This window comes from Puma concolor, chromosome B1 (assembly GCF_028749965.1).
Source record: "Puma concolor isolate L17-30 chromosome B1, mPumCon1.1.hap2, whole genome shotgun sequence".
Lineage (NCBI taxonomy): Eukaryota > Metazoa > Chordata > Mammalia > Carnivora > Felidae > Puma > Puma concolor.
This window is the reverse complement of record NC_141670.1, coordinates 166,405,485-166,428,921: the sequence shown is the minus strand read 5'-3', so window position 1 is coordinate 166,428,921 and position 23,437 is coordinate 166,405,485. Positions and strand designations below refer to the sequence as shown.

The following is a 23,437-nucleotide window of genomic DNA, read 5'->3' as shown; positions in this document are numbered from 1 at the left end:
GTCAAGTAACTATGCCAGACACCCAGAAAAGCAGCAGCAGACGTAGATTTAACAGTATTAATGGTAAACAGAGGTCTGAGTGTTGAGACTTCTCGAAATCTAAACACATGGATCTGATTTGTTGTAGCATGTCAAGAGAGAAGTGGCTTTTATTCTGTGTTGTCAGATAGCATAAAGAAAGCTGAAAGTATTAAGCAGCGATTTGGCTCGTATGAAATAGGAATGATGCTGTAGTCCACCTGTGAAGAGGTAATCCAGGTGATGACGTTTCAGGCAAGTAATCCACCAGTGGTGACCAGCAGCCTCCAGCTGGTGGGAAGGGTAGTGGCTCTCCTTGATTATGCTCCATCACTTTCAGTCGCCAATTAGAATAAAGTGGCATTGAATCACCTATCAAAATAAAATGATCTCATTTTCTACACCATCTCTTTTCTGCCAACATACGCAAACGCTAGTAAGACACTTTACAGCATTGGAAAGTGATACAAAATAACTTCCCACTCTTCGGACATAGGTTTGCTAGGAAGACCTGCGCACAAACACTATCACACTAAGCAAATCAGAGACGGAAAGAGGTATCCATTCGGGCTCTATCCTTTCTATCAAAGCAAAACTATACTAGCGCTTCATGAGATTTCAGAGTTCACGTCCAAGCCATGAAACCACATTATAGGTCAAGCTGCCTTGTCACCAGGGCCTTCTGGTAAGTTACTCAACTCTAAATTTTCTGAGACAGGGCCAACACAAACCCATCTTAAAAGGAAATCTGCTCTACCGCAGTGGGGCTGCAGGGTGCAGTGAAAAATGGCATCGGGAGATGTGAATTCTGTGTGACGTGGGTAAGTCACTTAACCTCTCTGGACCTCAGTTCCATCATGTGCAAAACGAGGAGATTGGACCAGATCACCTTCAGGTGCAACTACCCAGTCTGAAGGCTTTTGCCCTTCTACTCCACTCTACCTCAGTGTTCTAGTGAGACTTGGGTAGATATTCACTTTACCATTAACTGCAAGGGAGAACTTTTCAGTAAAACATAAATTCACAGAAAAAGAGCCAACCTATTAAAAAAAAAAAAGCAAAAAAAAAAAAAAGCAGGCTGTAGTCAGTGTCTATGATGCTTTTTGAGAACCAATTCTTATGTTCCTGTTGACTCGTCTATAGGGACCCTGTGCTTTTAAAACAAATTTCCCCCATTCGTGCTTCTCCTCAAAATCAGGACATTTCAGGTTATGCTGGAACACCACTAGTGGCAGTTAAACACTTCTTAAAAACAATTTGCCAGAAAAATATATATTTACTAAAATTAATATATTAATAATACACCTTGCCATTGTAGTTATAAAAAAACATTTGGAACTTATTACTTTTTTCTTCTTCATAAGATCCTCCAGAGCTGCTACTGTATCGAGATTCTAGTCTGTGATGTTGACGATTTAAGTGACTGTTTAGTCCACTGTAGATGTCTAGGTGCACATAGCTATGGGAATGATCATGGAGTTAGTCACAGTTCATGGAAAAATGGTATTTGTACTTTCGGTTTCACTTTCTACGTTTAAAAAAGAACACAGTACATCAACTATTAACAAAAGTTTACTATGAGACACACACACACACACACACACACACACACACACACACACACACACACGTTAATTTCCATCTTATAGTTCAAAAGCTTAAGATTTAAAGTCAATTATTTCTACCTGAAGATTTTTCTTAAATGGGGTAGTAATGTTCTGATAAAGCCTATTTTATAAAGAAGATAGGCAGAGTGAATAGCCATTTAGGAAAGTCTAAAACTGTAAACAACACAAAAAGAGAGAACATACTCTACCTATTCATCCGTTAGAGCGCATAAAAGAATCTAGCAAGTCAGCATTTTAATGATGAAATAGGCAATGTGGAAAATTTCCAAAATGGAAATGTATTTCTTCACTAGAATTTTGAAATATACATTCTATGAAATATACATGCCAATGCAGAAGTTATCATTTATTCTGATAATCAGGCTCTGTCAAACCGAAAGGCTAATGAAGAACAAAGGGGTACTTACCTCTCTTCAATATTCTCTTTTATGGGCTTATTATCGGGATTGCCATCTATGGGAGCTACCATTGTATTGCTACTGGAAGTAGTTCCTGCAATCAGAAATAAAACAGTATCTGTGAACTTAAAGCCTGGGATAACTCAGTAAGAACAAAAGATTTCAAAATTACAGATGTTAAAACTCCACTAAAATGAGAGCAACGTGATTTTTATAAAGGAATGTACTTGGGGCAGTTGGGTGGCTCAGTCAGTTGAGCATCTGACTTCGGCTCAGGTCATGATCTCCCAGTCCATGGGTTTGAGCCCCGCACTGGGCTGTGTGCTGACAGCACAAAGCCTGAAGCCTGCTTTGGATTCTGTGTCTCCCCCCGCCTCTCTCTGCCCCTCCCCCACTCTCACTCTGTGTCTCTCCCTCTCTCTCAAAAATAAACATTAAAAAACATTTTTTTTAATAAAAAGGAACGTACTCATAACAACCAAGAGGGAAAGGAGACAGCAGCAACAAAATTTTGGATGGTTGAAAACAAATGGACAGGAAGTAATTAAGCTTTAAGAAAGCTGAATCTTAAGCTGGTCATGGGGTAAACCAAGAAGCTTCCATATCTATGCTGTTGAACCTCCAAAAGGTTCAGGAATTCATAGCTTTGAGTATCTCTGGGAGTACTCTGAAGGTGTTGCTGAAACGGCAGGCTTGGTTGAAAATCTATTTCAGAGGTTTTGGTCCCCAAAATCTATACCCCTTCCTCTTGTAACAGGGTGGCTCTCTCTCTACACTTCCAGAAATCTTTTCTGATAAGAGTAAATCAAAGATTTCTGGACTAGGGCACATAATTACAGCTGAAAGAATAAGAACTTTATTGAGAATAGGGGAATTGAGTGAAAATATACATCCTAAAATTTGAGATTGTATCCCCTTGAAACCTTCTCACCCCATGGGGCTACCAGAAGGCTTAAAGACTATGCTGTGTGTATGTGTGTGTGTTATCTATGGATTAATGTATTTGTACACACATACACAGACAGCTCTACACCCTCTCCTTTAGGCAGATGACTAGTAGAGTTTTGTCTGGGGAATCTGATTAGTCATCCAAGAGAAGAGACCTATAGACACTTACATCAATGAAATCATCATACAACAAATGACAAAGTCAATAAGTTCCATGTATACCTACAAAATATCCAATCAACTTAAAAAAAATTTTTTTTAATGTTTATTATTTTTGAGAGAGAGAGAGAGAGCATGAGCAAGGGAGGGGCAGAGAGAGAAGGAGACACAGAATCAGAAGAAGGCTCAGCACAGAGCCCAACATGGGGCTTGAACCCGTGAACTATGAGATCATGACCTGAGCCGAAGTCAGATGCTCAACGGACTGAGCCACCCAGGTGCCCCCCAATCAACTTTTTAATATTCCACTCTTTATCAAAAGACAGATCTAGAATTGGTAGACTTTTGAGAAAAGCTTTTACTAAGACAAATCAAAACAGAACTATATAGATACAATAGAAACTTTTGCTGGGAGAAGAAAACTTCATCAGATAAGGAAGACAGTCCAACCATGAAACATGAATAAGGCGTTCCTAAAAAAAAAAAAAACGAAACAAAAAACTAAAGAATAAAATATTAGAAGAATTAAAAATATTAGAAGCTTTCAATGGAAGTGTTATTAGAAATCCCTTAGAAAGTAGAACAAAAAGAGCTAAAAGAGCTAAGAGATGAAAATAGATGCCAGAAAATAAACTATAAAAGATTTCTAATTATACAGATGTTATTAACATGACAGAAACATTCAATACAAACTGAGTGACAAATAATTTCATGGAAATGTAATTTAAAATAGTCCCAGTATTATATTGGTTTTAATGGAAGTTATTCCCTCAGGGACACAGTTTCTTCAACTTAAAATATTATAATAACTATACGTGTGTGTGTGTGTGTGTATGTATATATATGTATGTGTGTGTGTATATATATATATATATCACTTACGTGACTGTATTATATATGCCGAAATAATTATCATATGAAATTACAGAGTAATTCAACAAGTAAGCATTTTCTATATTTAACACACTAATTATATTCATTAAAAAATGCTTGTTGTAGAAGGGGAGGGTGTGCCTGGGTGGCTCAGTTGGTTAAGCATCTGACTCACGGTTTTGTCTCAGGTCATGATTTCGTGGTTCATGAGATCGAGCCCTGCACTGGGCTCTGTGCTGACAACGTGGAGCCTGTTTGGGATTCTCCCTCTCCCTCTCTTTCTGTCCCTCCCCTGCTTGTTCAGTCTCTCTCTCTCTCTCTGTCTCAAAATAAATAAATAAACTTAAAAAAAATGCTCGTTGTATCTATATTCCAGTTCCAAATACATATGTAAATACGTTTCCCTCTGTAATATTAAGAACTCTCACACTGTCAAACTTCATCACTCATATGAAGATTTACAAAGTCTTGTCAAGTTAATTACCATACATGACTCATGTTTGCTTTTGTTTTGTTTTTTTTTCTTAATTTTAGAGACAGCAAGTGGGGGGGGGGTGGGCAGAGGGAGAAAAAGAGAGAGAGAGAGAGAGAGACAGAGAGAGACAGAGAGAGGGAGGGAGAGAGAGGAAATCCTAAGCAGGCTTCATGCCCAGCGTGCAGCCCGACGGGGGCGCTGTTATTTTCTCAATGGTGTTTAAGGCAAATGCTTGCTAGGGTGAACAATTATGTCGAGCTTCTCTTTTGAGACCAAGTTGCCAGTTTCAAATGGCTTCTCACCTGAGGTGACAGAAGGGATTTTGCAGCTGGAAGTGATGCGGTAATACGGGGGGTTATCCATGTGAGTGACCCCCGAGCTGACGGGGTCTGTCAGCTGCAGTTCCCGCACCAGCTCCTCCAGCAACTGCATCGTTTTGTCTCTACCTAAATAGACAATAACTTTCTTCACCTGTCACAAAAGAAATTGTGTGGAGAAGAAAAAGCCAAAGTTTTATTTCACAAATTGGTCTTGAAACACATTTTAACAGATAAGTTCGACTTTAAATAGTAGGTGAATAAGCACAACTTAAATCTGAACATCAATCAGCAATAGGGCATTAGTCAGCTTTCTAAACACAGTCCCCCCTCCCGGCCCAGTGTTATACTTATGACTGGATATTGTTTAATGGTTCCCACCGTATCTACGACTCCACTATTTTTTTTTTAAGAAAAGAAAAACCTAATTGCTTTTCTGTAAATCAGTTTCTTTTTAATGGAAAGACTGCAATTAATAATATCATCCCAAATTTCCTGTTATTTTCAGTCAGTCAGACTTCAGACCCAGAATGGAGTTTTTATTCTGCTTTTCCTATGCTCCCTATCTAACCCTGCAGTACAGAGTAGTGATCCACTAGAACCGGACTCCAGACCGCACAGCCTGGACTGCAGTGTAGACACATACTAGCTATGCGATCGGACAGCTACTCTCAATTTTCTCTTCTGCAAAACGGGGACAGGAGCACCCACTTCATATAGCTTGTTAGGATTACGTAAGATTTAATGAAGCATTTTAAATATGCCTGGCACAGAGTATGAGTTACATAAGTGAAAGCACAGAGTATGAGTCACATAAGTTCTGCGTGTTGGCAATAGGCATTACTGAATCGCTTACTAACTGATTGGCCTGTCTCTTTTTCCCTTTGTACTTCAACCCTTGCAACTCAAAACATGTGGTCCGCCGGCACGGGCATCATCCTTGGGAGCTGCTAGAAATACAGAGTCTCAGGCCCCACCCTCCAAGTCAGAACTAGACGCCCCGGTGATTCATCTGCACACAGACAACTGAGAAACTCTGATTCACAGGAGCCCGGGGGCAAATCTTAAAACGTGTTTTATTATATCATACCAGAATCTTATAATGATTACCCATTGACTTACATACAGCTCTGTATCTCTCCAACCTGCTCTATTTGCTAATTCTCTGTTCCCGGGTTCAGTCACCTCAGACCCTGCCAGGTGCCCTCCTGCCCCTGTGCCTTTAACCTGTCTGACTGTAAGGAACTCCCTCAATCCAGCCAAGTCTTCAAGCCCCAGCCCCGCCCCGACTCCACTGCCTTCTCCGCAAAGCTTTCCCAACCTTTCACAAACAGATCTGGGTTGGAATCCACTCTACTAAGTGACAGAGCTAAATGGCTGTGTGGCATTGGGGAAGTGACTCTTCTCTGTGCCCTGTTTTATTCACATGTAAAACTGCAGTAATCTTAGCAAACTCAGATCTATTCTGAGAATTAAATGAAACAATGTCGATGAGGTGCCTGTACCCTGCCTGGTCTATAATAAGTGATTAAGAAGAGATAATTAAGAAATTATCATTGTCATCAAAAAGTTCCTTTTAAGTTTCTGGCAAATGGTTATCCCCTGAATTTCATCTTGGCTTCTTGGGAATTATAACTTCATGCCTGTTTCTTCTTCCAGCCCAATTCACTCATTCATCCATCCAATTTATGGGTGGCGTCTATGTGCCAGGCACTGTTCCAGGCTCTGGGAAGACAGCAATGAACCACACAGACAGAATTCCTGCTCTTGAGGAGAATCTACTGGACTGATGGAGGCAAAAGCAATGAGGCAAGTAGGTAAAATATATGTTTGATGATGGGAAGTGCTGGGAAAATCAAGCAAGCAGGGAAAGGAAAAAGAGAGTAGGGGTCGGGACAGGGCATCTGCAGTCTTGGACAGGATGACCAGCAAGGGCCTCAATGAGAATGGACATCTAAGGAAAGACTTGAAGGAGGTGAGGGAGTGAGCAATGTGGCTACGTAGGGAAAGTGCAGAGGCCCCAAGGTGGGAGTGCCAGAGAGCAGGGCAGCAAGGGTGTCAGCAGGGCCTGGGGCAGGGGGTCTGGGGGAGAACATGAGGAGATGAACTCAGAGAGATACGTGAGACCCTGTAACCTTGTACCACACACCCACCCTTCTCTGAGTGTTTCTCGATGAACGGCAATCCTGTGGCATGCCTTAAGAACGCTTTCAGTAACCAAGTTAACTCGGGAGATGTCAGGCGGAGCAAAGCTAGGAAATGGTTTGTGTAAAGTAGGACCTGGAAGAACTTTTACAGCAACATTCTGCAGAGCTGTTCTGCAGAGCTTTCCCCTCTAGGAAGTAAACACTGTGACATTCTTCATCGCCTCTCTCGCATTATATTTCCCTTGCTCCTGGAAGCCGTCGGCACCCTTCTATAGGCCCTGAGCTCTCACTCACCGTTCTGCTCTCGTATCCAGCTCCTGCCTAGCAGAAAGTGCAAACATCCCCCATTCTGTGGTCTCCCTTCAATATCACTTCCTCTCGAGGATCATCTCCAGTCCTCTCAGAGAGCTGCGGTTCCCCGGTTATTCACGTTCAGTACTCTGCAATTTTCCTTTGTAGCCCTTATCAAGACCGTACTTTATCCACTTACTGATCCATTCATTAAATAAATTAGGTGAAAGTTCAAAGAATAAAATCTCCACCACCCACTGGATTGAAATGCCTGGAACCTCGAAGAGAACCTGGCAATACGCATTATTGAATCGCCTGTCATAAAGGCTAGATGATACCGGCTGAATGAAGCAATGAATAAATGCATGCGCTATTTCCTGGTGGGGTCCTCACTTTGGCCCCCTGCTTTGCCTCTGCTGGTCTACTACTGCCCACACTCTGCTACAATAAGAAACCAGGTAAATATTATTAAGCACAATTTTTTTTTTAATGAACCTGAATACATACGTAAGGCAAGAGGCTTGGTTCACTATTCACTCCGCAAATGCTGATCAGAAAGTGCAAAATTATTTTCAGGTTTTTTGGCCAGCCATCTGCAAGTGTGGTCCACACGTTCTCCACCTCCGACCAGGCCAGCTCATCACCATACTATATGCAGGATACACAACACACACTTCAGTGATGACTGCTTGTTAAACACCAAACTTGTCAGAGCACCAAACATTAGAAAATGATGATTTCATACACAGCTTGAATCTTTTCCATACTCCAGAGGAACAATCATTTCTTCCAACAAATACAAACATAAACATCATTAACCATATATGATTTTGTCTCCTCCCCCGAAAACCTATTTTACATCTAATGAGAAGTGCTTTGAATAAAGGAGTTTATAAAGCGTATCTGGTTATCACAGGATTGCCTAATCTTTCCCTCTATTTCTAACCTTTTTTACTCCTCTTAACTCAATAATCCTGTGCAGCAACCGCTAACACAAGCCCCATTTTACCTTTGCTGTCATGTACATTAGGTTGTTCAAAACCATCGCAGTGGCTTGTGGGGACCCCCAGCCTTCTCCTCGCAACCAGCGCCTGCTAGTCACCATAAGTTCTCGGTCTTTTAAGGAGTCGTCTTCCTCTTCATTGTGTCGCCTCGCTGTGGGCAAAGGTTTTAAATCTACCAACTCGATGTTGTTCATCCACGGTAACAGGTAGTGTAGCATTACTTGCCTCCCGGCAGGGTGAGCCGTCTGAATTCTCTGGCTTATCTCTGTAATTAAAAACAAGCCAAAAGAGGGAACCACCGGTATCATTTCAGTTTCTTCTGATTTGTAATTAATGTCCACAACTCATTCTTCGAGAAGAAGCAGCCAAGATTTTATTTTTAACAATTATGAGTGCTGTTTCTCCTGTTAATAAATTTCACCTCAATGACATCATAAAGAAAACTAACAACTAACAAAAATCAGATCCTACTTTTATATAAAATACTTTTGGTGGCTCTGACATATAAATGCTTATGCATTATTGGTGGGACTGTAAAATGGTGCGACCACTAGGGTAAACAGCATGGCAGCTCCTTGAAAAGTTAAAATTAGAACTACCATATTATCCAGCAATCCCACTTCTGTATATATATATCCAAAAGAACTGAAAGCAGGGTCTCAAAGAGATATTTGCATACCCACGTTCATAGCAGTTCTATTCACAACAGTCAAGAGGTGAAAGCAATCCAAATGTCCACTGACAAGTAGATGGATAAACAAAATGTGTTATGTATATATACATATGTGTATATATACACATATACACATATACATATACACATTATGTATATATACACATATATACATATACATACATACATACATACATACACACACACACACACATATATATATATATATATATTCATTCTTGCAATGGAAGAATTCCTTCCTTAAAGAAGAAGGGAATTCTGTTGTGCCATAACATGAATGAACCTTGGGGTAATTATGCTAAGTGAAACAAAAACACAAACACTAAATAATTCTTTTTATAGGCGATATCTAAAATAATCAATTTCATAGAAATAGAAAGTACAATGGTGGTTAGCAGGAGGTAGGGAGTAGGGGCAAAAGGGAAGTTCTTTAGTGGCTATAGAGTTTCAGCTCGACAGGGTGAAAAATTTCTAGAGATCAATTTCACAACAATGTTAACATACCGAACACTACTGAACTATAAACATCTAAAATGATTCCTACGGTAAATTTTATGATGTCTTTTTACCTCAGTAAATACATACGTGTAATTATAAGATAAAAGACAGTCTTTTTACATAGATTACTTTAAACTGACCCATGAAAAATCTCCATATTTTGGTTCTATATAGGGGAGACTCCTATGATGTACTTGTTACTTTCACATTCATCTCATTTAATGATGGTAATAAATCTGTGAGGTAGACAGAGTCTAAGTAATCTGCCTAAGTCAGAAATGTATCGAGTGCCAAAGGATTCAAACACAAGGTTGATTCCAAAGCCCATATGCCTTTATACACAGCGAAATTTCCAAAAGTCACTTTAAATAAACATCTTCTTTCTCCTTGGCCCCCCCTTTTGCCCACCAGGCCTTGGTAGTTATTTACTCATTAAAAGGAGTAAATATAGGGGCACCTGGGTGGCTCAGTAGGGTGGGCGTCTGACTTCAGCTCAGGTCATTGTATCAAAGTTATGGAGTTCGAGCTCCATATTGGGCTCTCTGCTGTCAGTGCAGGACCTGCTTTGGATTCTCTCTCTCTCTCAAAAGCAAATATTTTTTACAAAAGCAGCAAATACAGAAGTGTAGTGATTTGGAACTTGGCTCTGGAACTGCACACACATGGGTCTGAATCCCAGTTCTACCACAAACAAGCTGCTTGGCCTAGGGCCAACCTGTCAACCTCTGATCCTCGATTTATTATTGTGTAAGAAGAGGGTGACAAAAGCAGATGCCTCATGGGATTACTGTGCACATTCAAAATAGTGCCAATCAAGTGCTCAGTCCCATGCTTTCTGGTTTATAACCAGAACTATTCAGAAATTACAATAATCCTTCCTATTAATACATTAACGTTAGTGCCTCCGGTATGAAATGAAAGCCCTGGAGCTCTCAAAGTAGTTGAAGGAAGAGGTCGGACTAGGGGAGAGGTGGTGTGTGTGGAAGCTGGGGCCACAGCAACAGCAGTGGCCTCCCTCAGGGAGACAGGGTCTCTTGAGAAGGAGGCCTGGGATGGAACTCTGGGAACGCGATGACTTCAGATAGAAGAAAAGAATCCACCAAAAGTGACAGAAAAGGAATACCTCACAGTAGAAGGAAAACTAGGAAATATTAAATTTCTACAAATCAAGAGAGGTCAGAATGTTAAAAAACGGAAGGTGACTAACATTAATTGCTGGGCAAAGTAGCAAACAGATTGAAGACCAGAAGCTAGTGATTAGATTCAGCAGTGGGAAAGCCTTCAATAAGTTTACAAAGAGGAAACTCAAGCTAACGGAGTCTTAAGGCTATTTATGAAGATGCATGAGGGTGGAGGGCATGATAAAAGCGGATGCAGACACTCAAGGCAAGGTAAAGGGGCAGGAGATGGGTTAGAGGCGGCTGTACAGGGGCGCCCGGGTGGCTCAGTCAGTTGAGCGTCTGACTTCGGCTCAGGTCATGATCTCCCGACTCATGAGTTCGAGCCCCGTGTCGGGCTCTGCGCTGGCAGCTCAGAGCCTGGAGCCTGCTTCTGCCTCTGTGTCTCCCTCTCTCTCTCTCTCTCTGCCCCTAACCCGCTCGCTTTCTGTCTCTGTCTCTCTCAAAAATAAATAAACATGAAAAAAAAATTAATAAAGAAGAAGTGGGTGTATAGGAGGAAAACGATGGGAAGAGCAAGGGTGGGAAGGGCCAGGGAGGGGACAACATTTAAAGATTTCCGCAAGTGGTCCAGAGAGAGGAAGGGGCGGGACCCTCAAATTTCAAAGTGGGCAAAGTTGACATTGACAGCTGTACTCTACAACCCCTAAGAAGCACTGTGCTCATCTTGCCTTGGAAACAGAGTGAAAACTGCACTGAGTAGGTTTACAGGCTATATTTTGGTTTAGAATAAACCATTTTAAGCAAAGCCGTTATAATTAACCAATCCTACTGACAAGGGCGTCTGATGACAGAACTGAAGGAAAAGGGACAAGGTGACTGAGCTGTGGGCATGGTCTTCACTCATATCAGCTGCCATCCCGACCCATTTCTGAAGCTCTGAGACTCCGCTGGACTGTTCTGCTCTCTGTGTAGGAGCCCTGAGAAGAAGGCCAGCAGCAGCATCAGTGGCCATGGCGGTCACTGCTTTGCACCGATGACCATGCACACTGATCCTGAAAGGGCTGTCAGGGCTTCGGGAGTTACAGAAAAGGAAGGGCTCGGTCACTGCCATCTACCGGTACAAACCAAACAGGCAAACCACTTTAAGATTGAATGTTACAGGAATTTAAATCGTTTCCTCCCCCTCTCCGCCCCCCCCCCCCCCCCCGCCCCAGTCAGGTCAGTGAGGGATGGGGAATATTTCCACTACTGAAATGGAGGCTGTGGAAAGATGCCCAAAGAAGGTGAAGGTCACCATGTCTTGACTAAATGAAAGAAAGGGTCCACAGGAGAACTTTCTAATCCCCTGGATGTCCGTTTTGGTGCCTGTCCAATTCTAAGACTAAAATAAGATCTTGTTACAAGTGAAAAGTAGAAAAACCAGCTAAGTGTTCGGTGTTAAAATTAACTCTTCGGTGAAAATTCAAGAACTACAGGAGAACTTGCAATAGTGTCCACTGGGCAGAAGGTTAAACTAGATTTTAAACAAAAATTGTCCTAAAGCTGAGTCTTGGCAGATCCAGATAGAGAGCACATCTTGCCTGACACATAGTCCCTCTGTTTTAGACACTTGCGGCAGGGACAGTTCTTGGCCCCAAGGAAAGGAAATTGAACCAGAAAGCAATGTGGGATCCTAAGCAACAGTTTTGCTTAAGGCACTGCAGGCCCTTTCCCTATGATTACAGGTTTTCCTTAAAGAAAGAAACCTGGATCCTTATCTCTGCCCGTTTTTATTATTAATGACAGACCAATGCACAAGATAAGTTATATACTAGAAGACTCAGGAAGTTCTGTGTCTACCAAAGAAATGTTTTTATTTATTTCTATTTTCAAAGTATATTTCTTTATTTAATTTTTAAAATGTATTTATTTTGAGAGAAACAGAGACAATGCAAGTCAGGGAGGGGCAGAGAGAGGGAGAGAGAAAGAGGGAGGGGGAGGGGGAGGGGGAGGGAGAGGGGGAGGGAATCCCAAGCAGGCTCCATGCTGCTAGCACAAAGCCTGACACAGGGCTTGAACTCATGAAACCATAAGATCATGACCTGAGCCAAAACCAAGAGTCAGACGCTTAACCAACAGAGCCACCCAGGCCCAGCTATTTCTTTATTTTGAAAGCGAGTGAGACAGAACACAGGAGGGGCAGACACAGAGGGAGACAGAATACCAAGCAGGTTCCATATTGCCAGTGCAAGAACCCGATGTGGGACTCAATCTCACATACCATGAGATCACGATCCGAGCCGAAATCAAGTGTCAGTCACTTAACTGACTGAGCCACCCAGGCACCCCTATTTTTATTTTTTTTTAACGTTTATTTTGAGAGAGAGAAAGAGGGAGAGAGAAAGAACGTGCGTGTATGCAAGGTGGGGAGGGGCAGATACAGAGAATTCTAACCACACTCTGTGCTATCAGTGCAGAGCCCAACACAAGGCTCAATCTCACAAACTGTGAGATCATAAGATGAGCCAAAATCAAGAGTCAGAAGCTTAACTGACCAAGCCACACACAGGTGCCACAAGAAATATTTTAATTTAATTATTTTCTTTAAAGCTCATGTTTTTGAGAGAGAGAAAGGGTGCACATGCACACAAGCAGAGGAGGGGCAGAGAAAGAGGGAGAGAATCCCAAGCAGGCTCTGCACCATCAGCGGGCAGCCCGCTGTGGGGCTTAATCCCGGGAATTGCAAGGTTATGACCTGAGATGAAATCAAGAGTCTGATGCTTGGGGTGCCTGGGTGGCTCAGTCAGTTAAGCATCCAACTTCAGCTCAGGTCATGATCTCGTGGTTTGTGAATTCAAGCTCCACGTCAGGCTCTGTGCTGACAGGTCAGAGCCTGGAGCCTGCTTTGGATTCTGTGTCTCCCTCTCTCTCTGACCCTCCCCCCACTCACATTCTCTCTCTCTCTCTCTCTCTCTCTCTGTCTCCAAAATAAACATAAAAAAAAAAATTCTGATGCTCAACCAACTGAGCCACCCAGGCACCCCCCAAACATGTTTTTAAATTGCATGTGAAGCCCCCTCTTTTTTTTTTTTTTCCACTTTTTGCAAGGCAAAGAAGAAAGGAAGGCAAAGTGAGAAGCCTGGAAAGACTTCATTAATAAGAAATTTACATATCATGAGGGGATTAGTATTAAGAGTTCTTATTAAAGAAAAAACATTCTCTCACATAAAGGCATGTTTTATTTTAGCGGTGTCTGGCTGGCTCAGTCAGAGGAGTGTGCGACTCTTGATCTCGGGGTCATGAGTTTGAGCCCCACATGTGGTGTACAGATAAAAAAAGAAAGAAAACTTTAAAGGCATGTTTTCTTTTGATTCAACCTCAAATTTCATATATGTAAAATGTCCTAAAAGTAGCTATTTAGAAACGATTCCTGGGGCGCCTGGGTGGTGCAGTCGGTTAAGCGTCCGACTTCAGCCAGGTCACGATCTCGCGGTCCGTGAGTTCGAGCCCCGTGTCGGGCTCTGGGCTGATGGCTCAGAGCCTGGAGCCTGTTTCCAATTCTGTGTCTCCCTCTCTCTCTGCCCCTCCCCCGTTCATGCTATGTCTCTCTCTGTCCCAAAAATAAATAAACGTTGGAAAAAAAAAAAAAAAAAAAAAAAAGAAACGATTCCTAACGAAAACCCACTAACCAGTTCAATGATCATACCTGAGAACATGGCGAGAGTTAGCTCAGGATAAGCCCTTGCTAACTCCTCGGATAACTGATAATACGAAACAGAATACAGGTGCGGCAGAGGAGACAGCTGGCTAAGTACTCCATCTGTTCTCTGAACTTCCAATTTGTGAGCATAGCGAAACATCTTCGGTTCCAGGATCTGCAGGAATGTAGAGTAAAGATTTCATGAGTCCTTTAAATTTCAGCTATAATCGAAAAATACAATCTTCTCACAAGAATTATTCCAGCTTAAAAATAATATAGGTAAGTATATTGAAAGTATTCCAGATGTTAATTTCTTTTTTTTCTTTTCTCTTTTTTCAGCATTTATTTATTTTTGAGAGAGAGAGAGAGAGAGAGAGAGACAGAGCATGAGTGGGGGAGGGACAGAAAGAGGGGGAGACACAGAATCCAAAGCAGGCTCCAGGCTCTGAGCTGTCAGCACAGAGCCTGACACGAGGCTTGAACCTACAAGCCGTGAGATCATGACCTGAGCCGAAGTCAGATGCTTAACCGACTGAGCCACCCAGGCGCCCCAAGATGTTAATTTCTAATTCCTAGAAATGTTTGCAAAGGATCTGTAATTGTTTACAAGGCTTTATATTCCTTGAGCTTAATGCCAACAGTTTGAGGCAGTAGCAGTCTGAAAATGACTTAAGCAACTTACTATACCATTACTTGAAGAAAATTTACCACTTCCCAGTTCAAAAACAGGATTATATGAAACATGTATAAGTGAAAAAAAATCTTCAAATAGATCTTGGTTACATACAGATCAAATAAGGAATATGATTTAAAAATTCTTTAACATTACACTATATAGAGAGTGATACCACTGAACTTTCTTCCTAATTAATTAAGACATTAGGGTGTAATTCCCAAGATGGTCACAACCACCATCAATACCACTTTAAGCCCTCTGGAAAAATCAGCATCTAATTGAATCTCATTCTTGGTTAAAAGAGAAAAATCTCACCCTATTAACAATTAGATATTGTATGATGATGGAATATCCATGCTTGGGAAGTAACCTTTCTATGTTATTTTTCTTGGTCTAATAAAGAAAAATTATACAAGGTCATCAAAGAAGAGCTAATTACTTTTTACTTCGTTCTCAAAAAATCATTTGGCTCACATTATTCTTATCTGGTAGGTCCTGACCATTCAATTTGTGTAAGTACTTGCACACATATAGGCACATACAGGTGCATGTGTGGAAGTATATATGTGACCCCTTTGTAATACACTTCTGAACAGTCTGTATTATTTGTAGACTTAAGTGACCCATATTATCTTTGTCTTCTATTTGTAATGATAATCAGGAATTGATACCATGTCTCCCCACTGAAAATAAAGCTGAATATTTATAGACTTTCAAGGCAAGAATAGGTAGCAATGCTTCATGAAATCCTCAATAAGAAATATTTTAACTATGGGCGCCTGGCTGGCTCAGCTGGTTAAGCATCGGACTCTTGATCTCAGCTCCAGCCCTGTGTTGGGCTCTGCGTGGACAGTGTGGAGCCTGCTCGAGATTCTCTCTCTCCTTCTCTCTCTGCCCGTCCCCTGCTTGCACTCTTTCTCTCTCAAAAATAAATAAATAAACTTAAAAAATATTTTAACTAATATTTGCTTACATACCTGTAAAAGTTGCATAGCAACCTCATAGATGCTTCGAGAAGAATCAGCTGCTTTAAACAGGATCAGATTCAGGAGCATCACTGTATCACACTGATAATCCCTAGGGACAAATTTTACATGTTAGGTAAATGTTTAGAGGTTTTCACACCGTTAATAAATATGATACACAAAGGGCAGAGCTGCAGACATGCAGCTTTTAAAGCAATGAAGTGACTAGGGGTTTGTTTTTAAGGCAAAAGGTACAACAGATGCACGGTGATCGTTATTCTTATTTTGGTTACATTTCATTAGAGCTCAGGGAAGCAAAACACTGGTTTCTTAGTATTTTTCTTTAAAAAAAAAAAAAAAAAAGCTAAATAAAATATGGAAGCCAGTATCTAGAGTACCTGTTCTGGAATACATTAGCTATGGCTTTAAAGCAGCCAGCTGCCACTCTCTTGGAACCAGTGTAACATCGGTCCACAGCCCAGTACATCAGGTTGCTCTGATCCGGGTTCAGCTCCAGCAGTAATGTAACTGCTTCACAGCCCAACTGATGAACCTAAGGAAAGGTCACAAGATTGCCCGGGAGAAAGAAATTTATATAACTACTTCCCCATATTTTTATTCAAATAACACAGTATATATATTTATTGTATTTAAGCACAAATCTCAGTCTCCTTTTGTTCAACCTCTTCTCATTTTATTTAGCCAAAAGGAAACAAATGACATGGATAAACTATACTTTTTCCACAAGACTCTACGTAGTACAATTCTCTCCTCCAGCAGAGCCCTAAAGGCGGCTGATGAATATGCACAGTGATTCAGTGCTTTCAGAAAAGTGAGTTATTAACCTCTCCAGTTATTTTTATCAAGCTTTATTCTTGTCTCGGATAACCTAATACAAAAATTATTCTGAGGGGAAAAAAATGTAAGTTCTATTTTAAATTGTGAAGTCTATGCATGTACAGCAGGAGAATAAAGAATAGGGAAGACAAGAAAGATTAATTGGGGAGTGGCCAAAAAAAATGAAATTAAGCATAACAAATAACATGTATTTCTTCCATGGAGCTCAACGTATTCTATATTAATATACTTTAGATTTAGAACCCTATTGTGAGATATATGTATACACTATTATATTAACCCTATAATAATTAATATTATTTAAGTAATAAATAAGAATTAGAAAATTCTTAAATTGTTGCATCCTATTTAATTTTATATAATATGCTTTTTGTTTATATTCTAATCTGTCTCCTATTAAAAAAAAAAAGATTGGTTTTCAATGGGTCATACTGTAACTCCAAATAATGCAGTGCCATTTATTATGAAATCTTAAAGGAACTGTCATAATTACCTTTTTGTCCAGAGAGTCCAAAATGTTATCCAACCATTTGTACAAATAGCCATCTGATGAAAGTCCTACATTATCTGCAACAGGGCCACAACATAGTACAGCAGACATAGCCTTCAAACAATAATATTAGAATTACATTTAAAACATTTAAGAGGTTATATGTTGGCTGTTTAATGTGAAGAGGCAGGATATTTTTATTCATGCTTATGTGGCCACAATACCTTTAATTCTTTACAAAGAAAAGCGTAATAGTAATTTTTGAAACTAAGTAATTTATTATGAGTAGTAAGTGAATGGATGATATCAAATTAGGCATGGAGTTTGAACAGTACTGGAAGAGAAGAGGGGGGAAAAAGACGGAGAAAAAGTACTTAAGGAAACAGAAGCAATTCTCAGTTCTTTAAGAAAATAGTGTTTAAATTTGGGGTGGATTCTGTAACTTCTTTGCGTTGTATTTTATGCATTTAAATAAGCCTACAGTATAAATGTTTTCATATACAGCAGGCAAATATTTATTCTAATGTTCTCAAGGTACTAAGAAGAAATCTAACCTCTTTACAACACTAGGCAATGAGAGAGAAAAAAATTTACACTCTTCACGTAAGAAAAAAGAAAGCAGATTTCTAAGTAAATACCTTTAGGGCACAGTACTGATGTCTGTTAATTTGCATATTTCTGTCACTGTATCTGTCCAAGGGTGTAAACATGATGCTGAAAGGGCCTGCCCAGTGACTGAACAGCATAAACAGACTGTGACGAAGGCTCTGTTGAGGGAAGATACTTCTTCTCTGGTGCACTGTGAATAAAAAATAGATGGGAAAACAATGATTCCCATTTCCCTTTATTTTAATGTGCATGCCAACTTATTTGGCATTGAATATGCAATATTATAAAAAAGAAAGCAGAAGTTTTTATCTTAAACTGCCAAAAACCTCCTCCGTGGCAGAAATCATTTCCACATACGCAAGCCACAGGAACAGGGCTGAGACTATGACACCACGCAGCATAGCGTTGTGAGAGATTCAGGACCCGCAAGCACGATTTCAAGGGAGGTACGAGGACCCTGCCTCTCTCCCTGGCTGTTGCTGCTTACACGGTAAGCGGGGCCGAGACATCAACACGAACACAACTCTGGATCTCGGTTCAATGTCAAGTGAAATCTTTGGACGAGATAAGTTGTTTTTAAGCTGTATGTTTTTAGCAGCACAGCTGTCTTTGTCAAAGAATCAAGAATCCTTACATGGAATCTTGATACACAAAACAGACAAAGGAGGGGCTGATCTACTTGAACTCAGGGGTAAGGCCTAGAGTCCAAACCCATTCTGCTGCCTCTTGCTGCTGGCAGCAGAGGAAAAACGACACAGTTTGAAAACAACTGGTTGAGATGATCTCCGCGGATTCTCTCCACGTTAAAATTCCATGTACAAATTCTCGGTGTCAATCCTCGTTGAAGAAACCCAATAGTATCTTAATGAACCAATCTGGAAGTTGTAGAAAAATGTTTAGTAATGGACGAAATTCTATCTTTATGTTAATGGGCTTCAGATCAGAAAAGTCAGAGGGAAAGAATGCTCTTTCCCTCTAACTGGCATCATTTCCTCTAAAGTTCCAAATAGGGCTCCCGCACTTGAAATTAAGGTACCTAAGAAATGCTTACTGGACCCTCTTATAAAATACAGCCCATGCTCTTACTTTAAAAGCCAACTGTTTGCATGTATTTTTAAAGCTAACAAAATTATTCTTTTTCAGAAAGAAAAAGAAAAAAATTGTATTTACATTTATACCAAAGGCTACAGTCACATTTTTATGTCTTACACTTGTACAGAATTTATGGCTTTTTAAAACGTAATTGCATAAATTAATATTTCTAGTGCCTAAACCACTATCTGCCATTTGGTAGGTACTCAACAATAGGTACAATGACCTTAAAGGAACCAATCAATAACACTGTATCTTTGGTATATTTTGTAACTGCAGCCTGCACCCTTCTTCCATTACTCAAAAGTATCTTGTTAATTCTATTCTCATTACTATTTCTTTTTGCTTACTACACCCAGAACAAGTCTGTCTAAAGAAGCTTAGCCAAGGGGCACCTGAGTGGCTCAGTCAGTTAAGCATCCGACTTTGGCCCCGGTCATGATTTCATGGCTCATGAGTTCGAGGCCTACTTCAGGCTCTATGCTGACAGCTCAAAGCCTGGAGCCTACTTCGGATTCTGTGTCTCCTTCTGTCTCTGCCCCTCCCTGGCTCGCACTCTGTCTCTCTCTCCTTCAAAAATAAATAAACATTAAAAAAAAAATTTTTTTTAATAAAAGAATAGAATTTTTAAAAATAAAAATAATAGAAGAATATTCTATTGACTTCTTAAATTTTTTGTTAGTGTCTTGATTATCATTAAAAATCTAGGTGGGGTTGTTTTTTGATTTCTACTCACACCACTAATTGAAAGCTAAAACAAACGCTTGCCATCCATGTTGTGCTGACATATTTTCCACTATATTTTAGCTGCTTTAGCACCTGAGACTGCAAACCCTCATGGGAAGAAAATACATGATGGTCGCTTAATGATTCAATAATGTTTTAAGCAACTGAAAATAGGGGTGCCTGGGTGGCTCAGTCAGTTAAGCATCCGACTTCGGCTCAGGTCATGATCTCACAGTTCGTGAGTTCGAGCCCCTTATCGGGCTCTGTGCTGACAGCTTAGAGCCTGGAGCCTGCTTCAAATTCTGTGTGTCCCTCTCTCTCTGCTCCTCCCCCACTCATGCTCTGTCTCTCTCTCCTCCAAAAATAAATAAAAACATTAAAAAAAAATTAAAAAAAAAAAAAAAAAGAAACTGAAAATAATTACCTGGAACATTCTGAATGATATTCGCCACTAAGGCACTAAAATGGCATCGTATATCCTTCAGTGTGTCAGAGTCTTTCTCATTTTCTGCTTCCAGGAGTTGTCGAGTTAAATCTACATATTCCAATAAAGTGTTGTTGAGAAAATGTGTTTCATTATCAAGGCCACCACTTGCACTGAAAATATTGGAAAAAAAAAAAAAAGAAAATGTGATTTTAAATTATAATTTCAATCAAAATAAATTCCTAGTAATCAAACCAGAATAATACACAGTAGACCCTTAAACAATGGGGGGGCTTGGGGTACCCACTCACACCACTCCAGTCAAAAATCTGTATATAACTTTTAACTCCACAAAACTTAGCAATTAATAGCCTATTGTTGGCTGGAAACCTTGCCGATAACATAAACTGTTGATGAACATATATATTGCATGTCATACATATTATGTACTATATTCTTGCAATAAAGACAGAGAAAATGAAATCATAAGAGAAAACACATTTATATTACTGTACTGTTAAAATTCACATACAAGTGGGCCTGTGCAGCTCGAATCTATGTTCAAGGATCAACTGTGTATTAAACTTGGCATGGTCATGATAGTGTGCAACTTAATATACAAAAATTAAATGAACATGATTTTGGCTTACAAATATGAGATAGATTGTGCTTTTTTAAAGTTTATTTTAGGAGACAGAGCATGTGAGTAGGGGAGGGGCAGAGACAGAGGGATAGAGAGAATCCCAAGCAGGGTCTGCACTGTTAGCACAGAGCCCAATGCAGGGCTCGATCCTATGACTCTGAAATCATGACCTCAGTTGAAATCAAGAGTTGGACACTTGACTGACTGAGCCACCCAGGTGCTCCTAGATGATGCTTCTTCCTCTTCTTTTTTTTAATGTTTATTTTTGAGAGAGAGAGAAAGAGAGAGAGAGAGAGAGAGACAGAGCATGAATGGGGGAGGGGCAGAGACAGAGGGAGACACAGAATCCAAAGCAGGCTCCCAGCTCTGAGATGTCAGTACAGAGCCTGATGCGGGGCTCAACCCCACGAGCCATGAGATCATGACCCAAACTAAAGTCAGATGCTCAAGCTACTGAGCCACCCAAGTGCCCCTAGATGGTGCTTCTTAATCAAGAAACTACTGCAATTTATATTATTCAATTCCATATCTGCTTTTAATCGACTATTCTGAGTGCTGAATGTTATTCCTTCTCTGGCAAAATATATAGTTTTTCAAAATAAGGAAATAAGGAAGCATACGGGATAGGAAGGATCGGTTCAGAAGGGTAGAAAGAAGAAAGACTAGCTCTATATATTCTCCTAGTTGCCACACATATTCATATCATGCCTTTAGCATAATCAATCAAATATCCATTAGGTATTTATTCTCTGCAAGATTCTAAAACAGGTAGTACTAGGGACACAAAACTTTAAGAGAATTCAAGTACGAGTGGTGGTTTTCAAGTCTTCTTATACCCGTGGAATTGTCTCAAAAATCTGCAGTAATTTTTTCCCTGAGGCAAGGGCTCTCTGCCTGGAAACCAAAGACCAGAAGGGCTCCTTTGGTTAGTCAGAAGTCTTGAGTTCCAGTCTTGTTCCATTGTTTATAAAGGATTTGACCAGTAGCTACCTCAGAGCATTTTAGTAAGACTATAAATGAGTTACTATGTAAGAAAGAGAAAATGAAATCATAAAACAAAATGAATCATAATCTTATTAGTAAACCATAAGTGCTATATAAATGATGATGTTACATTACATTCATTTTGATCAGTTTTCCTTGCTATATTTGAAAAGTACTTCTAAAACACAAGATTTTAAAAGTAAAACTAATTTTTAATAGTTGTGAAGAGCTTCTTGTAAACATCGTAGGAGTGGCCTGGTTGGCTCAGTTGGTTAAGCATCCGCCTTCAGCTCAGGTCATGATCTCACAATTCGTGAGTTCAAGTGCTGACAGCTCAGAGCCTGGAGCCTGCTTCAGATTTTGTCTCCTCTCTCTCCCTGCCCCTTGCCCACTTGCATGTGCTCTCTCAAAAGAATAAACATCCTAAAGCCATGAAAACAAGAGTAAGGAATCACCATGGTATTACAGCATCTTAAAAATATCAGTGTACAATAAAAATATGTTCAATGAATTCATAATGAAATGTGTCCCCTCCCTTTTTTTGAGAGAGAAAAGTTGCAAGTGAGAGAGGGGCTGAGAGAGGGTGTGTGGGGGGGGGAGGGGGGGAGGGAGGGAGGGAGAGGGAGAGAGGGAGAGGGAGAGAGGGGGAGAGAGAGAGAGAGAGAGAGAGAGAGAGAGAAGCAGGGCTCACCCAAGCAGGGCTCATGTTCACCCCAAATGGAGCTTGAGCTCACCCGACATGGAGCTCGAACTCAAGAACCATGAGATCATGACCTGAGTTGAAGTCAGATGCTTAATGACTGACTGAGCCACCCAGGCACCTTTCTTTTCTTTTCTTTTCCTTTTTTTTTTTTTTTTTGAAATGTTTCCCTTTATTCCTTAAATGAGTGTTTTTAATTTCTGAGTCATGATTTATTATTGGATGGGAAACCAATTTAATAGACTGCAACCTGACCCAGAGAAAAACATTCATTCATTTAACAAATATTCATTGAGTACTTCCTATGCATGAGGCACACAGGATCAGCTTGAGGAACAAAACAAAGATCCCTGCCTTCTTGGCATTCTGAATTCATCTTTTTTGCCTTAATCAAGGAAGTAAAAAGTCCATAATAGCAACAGCCTTATAGGATTACCTTCTCTTAAAAAAAAAAATCAAACAAAACCAAAACCATAACTGTGTTCAAAACCATTACTGCCCAATGGTGAGTACAGCTTTTGCAGTTAAATTTTAAATACACCAATATCCTGCAGTTCCCCAAAATAGTATCAAAGATTCTCCATTCACTAACGTTACATTAAAAGCAACAACCAAAAAAAGATCCAGGTATGTATTAGGTTGTTGATTTTTTGCATGAAGCCCAGCATGTTTCAAATTCTCTTTTCCTGACTTCCACTGTTTTATTTTTGTGTAGGACAAAAAAAAGGAATGATGTTTCTTTTTCTTTCTTCTCATTTGCTTTTCATTTACTATAAAAGAAAAGGTAATCAGTGGTTTAAATTCTCTTTAATTAAAGCTCTATTTTTGAAAGCACTTGTCAAAAAAGCACTTGATGCGAACTATGAAAGGGAGGAGGTACTCAGAAATAAGCAGGACAATGCCAGAGTAACAACACTGCACTATTATTAACATTCTTTTTTCCTCAGGATCTCTTTTCAGTTACCTTTTTTTGAAGACGATCAGATCTCTCTTTTTTTCCCTCCTTCAATAAACAGTCAG

General features: G+C 40.1%; 1 protein-coding gene across 7 annotated transcripts in view; it reads right to left on the bottom strand.

Moving 5' to 3' along the window:
* FRYL (FRY like transcription coactivator) overlaps positions 1 to 23,437 on the bottom strand; it is a 272,920-nt gene that overhangs the window by 59,961 nt on the left and 189,522 nt on the right. For all 7 annotated transcript variants that reach the window (XM_086705110.1, XM_086705108.1, XM_086705107.1 and 4 more), the window contains 12 exons: positions 20,091 to 20,263; positions 17,878 to 18,038; positions 17,243 to 17,353; positions 16,290 to 16,444; positions 15,904 to 16,003; positions 14,257 to 14,425; positions 8,264 to 8,523; positions 7,762 to 7,902; positions 4,802 to 4,970; positions 2,054 to 2,138; positions 1,365 to 1,477; positions 240 to 390 (listed from right to left, as the gene is read on the bottom strand). In XM_086705110.1, the coding sequence (XP_086561236.1) occupies positions 240 to 390; positions 1,365 to 1,477; positions 2,054 to 2,138; positions 4,802 to 4,970; positions 7,762 to 7,902; positions 8,264 to 8,523; positions 14,257 to 14,425; positions 15,904 to 16,003; positions 16,290 to 16,444; positions 17,243 to 17,353; positions 17,878 to 18,038; positions 20,091 to 20,263 (1,788 nt within the window). The remainder of the gene's footprint in view (positions 1 to 239; positions 391 to 1,364; positions 1,478 to 2,053; positions 2,139 to 4,801; positions 4,971 to 7,761; positions 7,903 to 8,263; positions 8,524 to 14,256; positions 14,426 to 15,903; positions 16,004 to 16,289; positions 16,445 to 17,242; positions 17,354 to 17,877; positions 18,039 to 20,090; positions 20,264 to 23,437) is intronic.